Genomic DNA, 12,174 nt, shown 5'->3' on the forward strand with positions numbered 1-12,174 from the left:
ATACAGTCTATTATACAGCATTATTCACATGTGAATAACAAATACAGTCTATTATACAGCATTATTCACATGTGAATAACATAAATACAGTCTATTCAGCATTATTCACACGTGAATAATATTAATACAGCCTATTATACAGCATTTTTCACATGTGAATAACAAATACAGTCTATTGTACAGCATTATTCACATGTGAATAACATAAATACAGTATATTAAGCATTATTCACATGTGAATAATATTAATACATTATACATTTACAGTACATGTACAGTCAAAAAGGAACATATGCACTATACAGTCTGATAGCTGCTACTACTTTGTAGCGGACATGATGATGCTGACAAGATGTGTTAGTGCACTTAAATGTAGAGTATATGTAGAATATATTTATATTATTTATATATTATATTATATTATTTATAATTATTATTGTCTGTTGTGAGCGAACTGCGGTGCTGAATTTTCCCCAGGGAACAATAAAGTACTTTCTATTCTATTCTATTCTAGAGACCATCAGGACTTTAGTGAGCGGCTACATTCACTGCCCAGCCAAAAAAAGTTACATGGGGAATAACTAAGCTAATAATTCGGAACGTTCAAGAAGGAAAAACATCTGGAATGATGCTCCATCCAACCGAACGCTTTTTCTACCGCTTATCCTCATCTGGGTCTCAGGCGAGTTGGAGTCTATTCCTGGTAACGTCACGTCAGGGTCAAGGAACGAACACCTTGGAGAGGTCGCCGGCCAATCACAAGCAAGCGTTAACTTTGGAGCAGAGGTGTGCAAACTTTTTCCACTTGGGGCCACACACTAAAAAAATCATAGCATGCGGGGGACATTTTGGATTTAAAAAAAGCATGCATGCTAATATTAGCATGCTAAAATGCCAACTGTAACATGTGTCAAGTACCACAATACATTACTCTGAGGCATACTTGCCAACCTTGAGACCTCCGAATTCGGGTAGCGGGGGGTGTATATTGTAGTGTCCCGGAAGAGTTAGTGCTGCAAGGGGTTCTGGGTATTTGTTCTGTTGTGTTACGGTGCGGATGTTCTCCAGAAATGTGTTTGTCATTCTTGTTTGGTGTGGGTTCACAGTGTGGCGCATATTTGTAACAGTGTTAAAGTTGTTTATACGTCCACCCTCAGTGTGTGTAAAAGCTGCATATATTATGCGACTGGGCCGGCACGCTGTTTGAATGGAGGAAAAGCGGGCGTGACGACAGGTTGTAGAGGACGCTAAAGGCAGTGCCTTTAAGGCACGCCCCCAATATTGTTGTCCGGGTGGAATTCGGGAGAATGGTTGCCCCGGGAGATTTTCGGGAGGGGCACTGAAATTCGAGATTCTCCCGGGAAAATCGGGAGGGTTGGCAAGTATGCACTGAGGTGTGTACCTAAAAAAAAATGTTTTTAAATGCGAACATGCTAACGTTAGCATGCATCAAGTACTAAAATATACCTACAAAATTAGCTTAAAAAAAGTTAGCATGCTGACATTTGTCAAGGAACAAAAAAATGTGATGCCGCGGTGTTTACCTGTAAAATTAGCAACGTTTATGTGACTTTTAAATGCGAAAAAAGCGTTTCCATCATGCTTTTCCAACCTGCTCAGTGGCCCAGTGGTTAGAGTGTCCGCCCTGAGATGGGTAGGTCGTGAGTTCAAACCCCGGCCGAGTCATACCAAAGACTATTAAAACGGGACCCATTACCTCCCTGCTTGGCACTCAGCATCAAGGGTTGGAATTGGGGGTTAAATCACCAAAATGATTCCTGAGCGCGGCCACCGCTGCTGCTCCCTACTCCCCTCACCTCCCAGGGGGTGTAACAAGGGGATGGGTCAAATGCAGAGGGTAATTTCACCATAGATTTAAACTTTTTATTAGTAGATTGCACAGTACAGTACATATTCCGTACAATTGACCACTAAATGGTAACACCCCAATAAGTTTTCAACTTGTTTAAGTCGGGGTCCACGTTAATCAATTCACACACACCTAGTGTGTGTGTGTGTGACTATCAGTTGTACTTTTTACGAAACACTTCAAACATCGAAACGTCTCAAAAACCACCTCATGAGAGATACTTGAGCTTTTCCGAAATATGGGGGTTTCCGTTACCAGTTTCTTATGGCGATATTTAGGTTTTGCGCATTTCTTGGGGTAATGGAAACGCATACTTTTTATCGGAACCAGGAAATATTAACGTCCCTGCTAAGTATGCTGTCACCGCGACCCAGATAAACGGAATAATATTGACCTTTTTCGGGCTGAGCAGAGAATTTAGGAACAGAAGGTTATAGAGAAAGAAGTTAGTAGAGATGGTATTCAAAGGACATTAGGATTTAGGAACAGAAGATTGTAGAGAAAGAAGTTAGTACAGATGGTATTCAAAGGACATCAGGAATGGAATGTAAAAACATGGAGCAAAAACAGAGACAGAAAAAGGGGACATCTTCCATCTTTGTTTTTGTTACCTCAGAAGAACCACCCAGGAGAGCATCCCAGAGCCACCACACAACACCTCCTCCACCTCCCTTCACACTCTGCTCCTGCCCTCCCACTTCCTGACAGGCCTCCTCGCCGCCAGCGCCTTGCCGCTGAAACAAGACGAACGTGCCATCAAGTGTGCCACCACAATGAGCCCCCAAGCTCTATTATTGTGACGACTGTATGTTCTGGTTAGGGATGATGTTCGAAACCGGTTCTCCCGGTAGTTCGATAAGAAAAGAACCGATTCCATGGACTCGAATCCCTTTTTGAGAACCAGTTCCCGTTATCGAGGCCACTATAGTAAAGAAAAAGAGTTGGTTCTTTATTCGAATCCCTGAGAACGAATCCCGTCCCACAGGAAATGCCCTGTGGAACATCACAGGAAATGACGTAGCTTAGTCATTAGGCGGCAGATACAGAAAGCAGCAAAAATAATGGACCGGAAAAAACGCCTCAAGGCATGGCTTCATTTTTTAAAAAAATACGACGAGGAAACGGCAATATGCAATTATTGCCAGGCTTCGCTCTCATTTAAGGGGAGCAGTACAACAAACATGTTGAAACATATTCAGGCCGCACATAACCTGAACGTTCGAGAACCGTGTCGTGTCTTCGACACGTGGAGAAGCAGCTACAGAGATGACGAAGCACGCCCCTCTTCCTCTGCTTCAACCTGCAGTCCCAGTGATAGTGCCGGTGAGTAACTAATGTTAACTGTTGCCGGTTAATTTCCATATCTGCTCACTTGTAGCCTTTAGGCTAAAATAAGGTTACCCCTTATGTCAACCAGGACTGCAGAATTGTTGATTAAAGACTGTGGTGTTCTTAGTGTCATAGTGTGTGTAGTTAGTATGTTCCAATATCAGCAGAAGTGCACTTTTTGGAGAGCTGTATTATTTTCAGTTTTTTGCCCAAGGGACTGATTTTATTTAACAATATATTATTATTTATACACTTATAGTGATCACAGAGACAGGTTGTTTTTGTGTTACTGTATATATTTGTTTTTCTTAAAAATCCCACTTAATATACTTTGGGTAACAACAGACAATATTTATTTATTTTTTTAAATTTTTTTAGGGGGATAACAACAGTCAATATTTATTTATTTATTTTTATTTTATTCTTATAAAATAAAAGTGAGCTTTTGTTAAACCAAATATTGTGTTTTTTTCCATATACAACAACCTATCTGGATTCGATAAGAGAATCGACGAGGAATCGGTTCGATAAGAGGATTCGATAATGGGCTGGAACTCGATAATTTCTTATCAAACATCATCCCTAGTTCTGGTGACAGAATTCCCAAGAACACCACATTGGTAGTAGTTAGCATGCGGCCATGATGAGGTGTTGAATGCACTTGATGACGATGCCTGTCAGTACACACAGGACTTGCAGCTTTCAGGACAACAAACCGTCAGTGTCATGAATTTCATATTCAAAAGTTTCATGTCATGCTTCGGGTCTTCCTTACCGTCGGGCTGTCAGCGGTCTCTGACAGTCTCTGCTCGGGCGTCGCTCTTTCAACCGTCAACAACGTAGCTCCTGAGAGTCGCAGCGCGTCATCCTCAACATGGGCGATCATGATTTGGGCGTTCTCCTGCCACAAGGCGACACAAACAGAACCCTCTCTAGTTGTTCCGAGACACAAGGACGGTAGGACAGTGTTCCTTCCAACAGACCTCAGCTTCCTCCATGCTGGATCCTGCTTGGGATGTGGTCTTCGGGACTTGGAGTGGCGTGGGAAGCTGCTGGATAAAGAGAGCTGGGACTTTCTAGGAGGAGAGTAGGACAGAACATGGTTGACTGACTTATCAACTGATCCGCCGATTGACCGACTGACCTTCTCCAGTTCTAGCAGCAACTTCTGCAGCTCCTCAATGACACTGAAGACGGTCAGCGTCTCCTCAGCCTTCTCTGGAAGATGAAGTTCCGGTTTTGCCTTCTGGATGTCCGCGATGCCGCTCCTCATGGAGTGGATCTTCTGTTCCACCACCTGTGCATGTCCAAGGAGCATCGGGCATGTGTTTCAAATCAAGAGACAAGCGGCATGTTACCTTGAGACGTCTCTCTTTGGGGCTGGGCAGAGTCTCTGGAGAAGATAAAATACTCTTGATCTCAGCAACGTTGCTCTCCATCTCCCTGACCTCGCTCTCGATCACTTCCACCTCCTTGGAAACCGGACGGTACGAGATACAAGAGACGACACAAGCAGCTGTCAGCAACACAGACATTGAAAGACCAAAGCAATCTATGACTCACGGAGGTGGCCTGCTGGAGTCGAGACAAAGGAGCTGCAAAGCTGTCTTGAACGGCGGCCACTTGGCGGTCGGCTTGGGAGAGCTGTTCCCGGAGAGCGGACACGTCCACCACTTGAGACATTTCGTCCAGGACTGAACTAAAACCTTGCAAAGTGCTGCGGATCTGCGTTGAGTCTTTCAAGACCGTCTGTGACGTCATAAATCAAAAGAGGGGATCATTACTAACAACATTAAAAACATTTGGGGAAACTTGCGATTTTTTGCATTGAGGTCCTGCTGACCTGCAGAGCTTGAACATGGTCGCTCAGACATTTAGCTGTGGTGTAAGTGCGAGGAGCGGCGAGCCAGGACTGAGTCTGTGCCATCCAACTCTCGGAGCTGTTGATCATTTCTTGATGCTCCTGAAGCCACGTCTGCATCTAAACACAAAAACACATAATATTACAGCATTTTCCGGACTATAAGGCGCACTTAAATTCAATTTTCTTTCTCAAAACTCGACGGTGCGCCTTATAACCCGGTGTGACCAGTAGATGGCAGTCAAACATAAGAGATAAGTGTAGTCTGCGCCGTTTGATGTGCTTCAACATCCATCCATCCATCCATTTTCGACCGCTTGTCCCTATCGGGGGCATACGAGTATTATTATGGTGTGTGTGTATAAGGTAAGACTTATCTGGCGTTTTGTTTCGCAATATTATGCAAAAGCAACTTTTCTTACCATCCATCCATCCATTTTCTACCGTTTGTCCCTTTCGGTGTCACGGGGGGTGCTGGAGCCTATCTCAGCTGCTTTCGGGCGGAAGGCGGGGTACACCCTGGACAAGTCGCCACCTCATCACAGGGCCAACACAGATAGACAGACAACATTCACACTCACATTCACACACTAGGGACCATTTAGTGTTGCCAATCAACCTATCCCCAGGTGTTCTTACCTTCTAGTTTATTTGGGATCTGCATAAATCCTGAAAAATTGCGCGACTCCGCCTTTGTAGTCCGTGCCGACCCCGTAGTCGATAAGCTTCTTCTTTTTCCTCTATCTTCTTGTTATGTGGCATTCATCCTCCGATGTTGCCATTTCTAATATAAAGTAGTGTAAAGTACTTACTTATATCTGTCAGTAAATTCGCCATGAAAGCGCTAAAACATACCGGTGTAGTAAGTTTATATTATTCATCCAAGGAACTTTAGTTATCAGAGAGTACGGGTCGGAGGGTTTTTCACGGGACACAGTTCCGGTGTTGTTTCCGAATGAGGAGATGCCGTTCCGTTATTAATTAAAGTAAAGTCTGAATGTCATTAAAACAGTTAACTCCATCTTTTGACACGTCTTCCACTCCCGTCCTTGCACGCTACACCGCTACAACAAAGATGACGGGGAGAAAACGCTGTCGAAGGTGAGCCACGTAAATAAGACCGCCCACAAAACGGCGTTTCCGGAAGCAACTTGCAGAAAGCGGCTCGAAGATGATCTGTAAAACATCATCTATGCAACATTTTGACCAAAGAACCACCATTACATGTTATGTAGACCACAAGGAAGTGTTTTACATTTAGAAAAAAAAACAAAAACTAATATGACCCCTTTAATGCACCCTATAATCCGGTGTGCCTTATATATGAAAAAAGATCAAAAATAGACCATTCATCGGCAGTGCGCCTTATAATCCGGTGCGCCCTATGGTTCGGAAAATACGGTAGTAACACAACATAAGATAGCATGTTGGCCGCATAGTTAGGAGTTTGAGGGTTACAATCTCCGTCTCGACATCTTTGTGTGAAGTTTGCATTATCTTCCATTGCGTGTGTGGGTTTCCTCCCACATTGCAAAAACATACTTGCTATGTAAATTAAAAACTGAATTGTCAATAGATGTAAATGTGAGTTTTAATGCTCGTTTGTCTATATCAGAAGTGACCAAACTACGGCTTAGCCCGCGGGGGCGTCATGAGTTCGATCAGGAATCACAACGCAGAGTGTTTTCAGATGAATTTGATGTATCAGACAGTCTGGATGTTAGGTATCTGCTGCCATCTTGTGGACAGCATAAGTAATTTAGGTCAATGACTATGAATAGTGGTTTGAACTGTCATTAGCACAGCATTCACTTCGATGACACAATACAAACAACCTACCCCAGTCAAGGCACAAAAAAAGTGCAACTGGCAACAAACATGGTCACACATAACACAACCTGCTCACTGAACTTTGTGGATATCTTGTCGTCCAAACAACATTAAAAAAAATCAAAATGACACCCATTTAAATCCATTAGAGTGAATTATGGGAAAAATGCAAAACACTCCCTCCCCAATTTTTCATGTTTGGCACTTTTTAGCTGCCTGATATTTCTGATTAATCACAAAACTTTAAGGAGGTCCTCATAGAAGTAAACAAGATAGGAGTCGAACTTTCACATACTCTTAATATCCATGATATTAATATAATGCAGTGCAGTGAAAACACAACAAACTCCCTTCTTGTCTCTCATGGACAAACACCTGTTGTTGTTGACTTTGGACTAGGGACTGTACGACATCAAGGCCGCGGAACACAGACACACTGCAGGCTTACACACAAACATGCATCCACAAAAATATACGCCACACACATACATACCCCACGCCCCCCAATCCAACGCCTTCGACGCAAATCCCATAGGGGTGATGAAAGGATGGTCAGCGCCTGAGAGCTGCGGCCTACCACCATGACCCCGCACTCCCTTCCCTCTGTTGCTAGATATCTCGAGATGTACGTTGTAATATGTATATGTGCTTTGCTATGGAGGTTTTTTCCCACTCCAGACTGGGCCCCCTTAGGAGCCCAGTCTAGATTGTATTTTTTTACTCATCCTTCCCCAGCATTTTACCTTTTTCCCATCTTTTACGGGGCGCCTGGTGGCGACCCATCAGCGTTCCTGTTCTGTAACCCTTTGTTTGTCTAATCTTGAACGGGTTTGTGCTGAAAACAAAGTTTCGTTGTACTTGTGCAATGACAATAAAGACCTATCCTATCATATCCATAATATGTACACACATATATGCAGTGGTGTGCCATCAGGGCCAGCAATACCTTCTCTGCTGGCCTAACATAACCAGAAATCATAATCATAGTTAAAGATAAAATTATTTTTTATTTACTTTCCCTAAAAATCTAAAAGTATTCATATTCTCTTCATGTCATATTATGTATGTTCCAGTGCTGTTGTTTTTAGTTTTAGTTTGTATCCAATCAGAATTCAGCTAGCTTATGTTGCCATGCTGTACCAAAGGCCTTCAGAATCAACAATGCCGGCGTATGTGCACTGTAAACAAACGGGGACATACAGTTGATAGACAGTTGCGATAGCCAATCAGATCACGAGTTGTTGTCAGTAAGGCCTTCTAGATGGCCTCACGTTGAACCTACATTCACGCATCCTGTGATTGGATACTCATCGGGACCGTTAGCGGATTCATTTGAGAACACAGAGTTGAGAGACAGTTGCGATAGCCAATCAGATCACGAGTTGTTGACAGTAGCCTATCTAGGTAGACTATGATTGGGTACACACTTGTCACTCCAAAGTGAATATCCATTCACAAGTTTCAATTTAGCAGGAAGCGGGAAGTGTTGCGCCGTAGCCAGACCGGGATAGCAGAGAAGGAGAACAAAACGTTGATTTGGTGGCAGATATATATTTGCAAGGCCGTTTTCAAGAAGGATATTTAAAGACAAACTATATCTTGTGAGACGATGTCGGCCAACCTCGGAAGCTAACTCAGCTGTTCTGTAGATTAAATGGGGAACGGCATCGAATAGGTCCTACTAATTGTGAGTTCAAATATTAAATGTTTTCACTTTTAATGTGTTTTTTGCAATTTTAATTTTGACAGCACCACATAAGATATGTTTTAATTGCTGATGCGTTTTATTTGATTTTTAAATGCGCCAGAAAATAACCCGTTTTGTGTACTGTTGATGTGATCAATGCCCAGTAGGGCGGAAATGTGTTTCTGTATAGTATTCCTCCAGAAATGGTCATGTGGTGACATCACTTATGGTATTTTGAGAGGTAATCTTTGAAGTCGGACATCACTGAATGCCTAGGTGGGAAACGCACGGCCGAGGCTGTCTCTCTCGTATGCGAAACCCAAGTCAAAAGGTTTGGACACCCCTGGTCTATATGTACCCTGCGATTGACTGGCGACCGGTCCATGGGATAGGCTGGTTTGGTAAATTGGGATAGGCTCCAACTTACCTGTGGCCCTAATGAGCGTAAGCAGTGCAGAAAATGAATGGATGGATGATAATGAATGGAATTTATCGAACGTCTTTCAAAAAGTATTATGTCGTGAAAGTTTTTAGTCCAAAGTCACACACTGGCGGTGGTAAGCTACATTTACAGCCATAGCTGCCATAAGGGATACTGTAAATTCTTGACAAGAGCCTTTCTGACTACACCAGACATTCATTGATATGTATACACCAGTGTGGACAGCACTGGAGACAAGGTGGGTGAAGGATCTTGCTTAATGACACAACAGTAGTGACTGGGATGAATGAAAAAGGCTTCAAACCGCCAACCCTCTGACTACTGGATGACCCGCTCTACCTCCTGAGCCATCGCCGCCTAATTCCATTACCATCCATTCTGTTTCCTCATTGAAACTTAAAAACAAACAGGTGCTGTCGTGTAATCGGACGACACAACAGTAGTGGGCCTCATCCGTGACTGCGACGACATGGACTACAGGGAGGAGGTGAGACATCTGGTTGACTGGTGCAGAACCAACAACCTGGTCCTGAACGTCGACAAGACCAAAGAGATCATTGTCAACTTCAGGAAGCACCAGTCCAGCCACGCTCCACTCTTCATCAACGGCACACTGTACCCCAAGTTCCTGGGGGTGCAGATAACTGACAATATGACCTGGTCCCTACACACCGGAGCTCTTGTAAAAAGAGCTCAGCAGCGCATGCACCTTTTGCGTCGGATGAAAGGAGCACAGCTCCCTCCCCCCTTCCCACCACATTCTACAGAGGCACTATAGAGAGCCTACTGATCAACTGCATCTCTGTCTGGACTGGAGCCTGCAGTGCCTCAGACTGGAAGTCTCTCCAGAGAGTGGTGAGGACGGCGGAAAAGATCATCAGGACTCCTCTTCCTCCTATCCAGGAGATCGAAAAAAGACGCTGCCTGACCAGGGCTCAGAAAATCTGCAGAGACTCCTCCCACCCCCACCAAGGACTGTTTTCACTGCTGGACTCTAGAAAGAGGTTACGCAGCCTCAGTGGCAGAACCTCCAGGTTCTGTAACAGCTTCTTCCCTCAGGCCGTAAGACTCCTGAAGGCATCATAATAATCCCCTCAATTCCCCCCAAAAATGGATTAACTGGCTGGAATATAAAGACAATATAACATACATCCATAAACGTGGATGCATATGCAAAAGTGCAATATATTTATCTGTACAGTAATCTATTTATTTATATCTGCACCTTATTGCTCTTTTATCCTGCACTACCATGAGCTAATGCAACGAAATGTCATTCTTATTTGTACTGTAAAGTTCAAATTTGAATGACAATAAAAAGGAAGTCTAAGTCTAAGTCTAATATATGACTATCCAGAGTGTCAGGAGAAGGAATTAACCTTGCTGAGGAGAGTGGTCTTATGCTCCGCCTGCTTGGCTAGATGAGCATAGAGCTGCTGCACCTCCGTTAGTCTCTCTGCGAGGGACAACGCCTCCTGCGGGCTCTCCAGGGTCCGCATATCAGCTTCCAGCGCTGCCACATTCGAGTGCCATCTGTCCAACTGGTCCCACACCAGCTGCAAGAACAGTTAAGTAGAGTTAGAATTGGCTCACATCAAGTGTTCAGATGTTTTACATGTATTCGTGGTATGGGTGGGCACTGTAAAGTCATGGACCAGGTGTAAGGGGGAGCATATATGTCCACAGGAAACTACCAATAGGGAACCGCTCTTCTGGTAGTGTGTCTTGTTAGCATCAGTGTACATTTTCTTGACTCATTTTGTCGTTAACGACATATTTTCCCCTGACTACAATAGGACAGTAACTAATCACAACAAATGCACGTTGACTAAAAAAAGTGACTAAATTAATTGACAATTTAGTCGAATAAAAACGAGATGAGAACGTTGACAGAGACATAATCCAATCATATTTAAAGGCCTACTGAAAGCCACTACTACCGACTACACAGTCTGATAGTTTATATATCAATGATGAAATCTTAACATTGCAACACATGCCAATACGGCCAGGTTAACTTATAAAGTGCAATTTTAAATTTCCCGCTAAACTTCCGGTTGAAAACGTCTATGTATGATGACGTATGCGCGTGACGTCAATCGTTGAAACGGAAGTATTCGGACACCATTGTATCCAATACAAAAAGCTTGGTTTTCATCGCAAAATTCCACAGTATTCTGGACATCTGTGTTGGTGAATCTTTTGCAATTTGTTTAATGAACAATGGAGACTGCAAAGAAGAAAGCTTTAGGTGGGATCGGTGTATTAGCGGCTGGCTGCAGCAACACAACCAGGAGGACTATGACTTGGATAGCAGACGCGCTATCCAACGCTAGCCGCCGACCGCATATATGATCGGGTGAAGTCCTTCGTCGCTCCGTTGATCGCTGGAACGCAGGTGAGCACGGGTGTTGATGAGCAGATGAGGGCTGGCTGGCGTAGGTGGATAGCTAATGTTTTTAGCATAGGTCTGTGAGGTCCCGTAGCTAAGTCAGCTTCAATGGCGTCATTAGCAACAGCATTGTTATGCTTCGCCAGGCTGGAAAGCATTAACCGTGTAGTTACATGTCCATGGTTTAATAGTATTGTTGATTTTCTATCTATCCTTCCAGTCAGGGGTTTATTTCTTTTGTTTCTATCTGCAGTTAAGCCCGATGCTATCACGTTAGCTCCGTAGCTAAAGTGTTTCGCCGATGTATTGTCGTGGAGATAAAAGTCATTGTGAATGTCCATTTCGCGTTCTCGACTCTCATTTTCAAGAGGATATAGTATCCGAGGTGGTTTAAAATACAAATCCGTGATCCACAATAGAAAAAAAAAGAGAGTGTGGAATCCAATGAGCCAGCTTGTACCTAAGTTACGGTCAGAGCGAAAAAAGATGTGTCCTGCACTGCACTCTAGTCCTTCACTCTCACGTTCCTCATCCACAAATCTTTCATCCTGGCTCAAATTAATGGGGTAATCGTCGCTTTCTCGGTCCGAATCGCTTTCGCTGCTGGTGTAAACAATGGGGAAATGTGAGGAGCCCTTCAACCTGGGACGTCACGCTACTTCCGGTACAGGCAAGGCTTTTTTTATCAGCGACCAAAAGTTGCGAACTTTATCGTCGATGTTCTCTACTAAATCCTTTCAGCAAAAATATGGCAATATCGCGA

At 43.6% G+C, this 12,174-nt stretch overlaps 1 protein-coding gene across 1 annotated transcript in view; it reads right to left on the reverse strand.

Moving 5' to 3' along the window:
- syne2b (spectrin repeat containing, nuclear envelope 2b) overlaps positions 1-12,174 on the reverse strand; it is a 219,839-nt gene that overhangs the window by 102,176 nt on the left and 105,489 nt on the right. The window contains exons 67-74 of the mRNA XM_062034542.1: positions 10,399-10,575; positions 5,043-5,180; positions 4,763-4,948; positions 4,558-4,671; positions 4,344-4,496; positions 4,183-4,275; positions 3,975-4,100; positions 2,482-2,604 (exon numbers count right to left, since the gene is read on the reverse strand). Of these exons, the coding sequence (XP_061890526.1) occupies positions 2,482-2,604; positions 3,975-4,100; positions 4,183-4,275; positions 4,344-4,496; positions 4,558-4,671; positions 4,763-4,948; positions 5,043-5,180; positions 10,399-10,575 (1,110 nt within the window). The remainder of the gene's footprint in view (positions 1-2,481; positions 2,605-3,974; positions 4,101-4,182; positions 4,276-4,343; positions 4,497-4,557; positions 4,672-4,762; positions 4,949-5,042; positions 5,181-10,398; positions 10,576-12,174) is intronic.

The sequence above is a fragment of the Entelurus aequoreus genome, linkage group LG23 (assembly GCF_033978785.1).
Source record: "Entelurus aequoreus isolate RoL-2023_Sb linkage group LG23, RoL_Eaeq_v1.1, whole genome shotgun sequence".
NCBI classification, from domain to species: Eukaryota; Metazoa; Chordata; class Actinopteri; order Syngnathiformes; family Syngnathidae; genus Entelurus; species Entelurus aequoreus.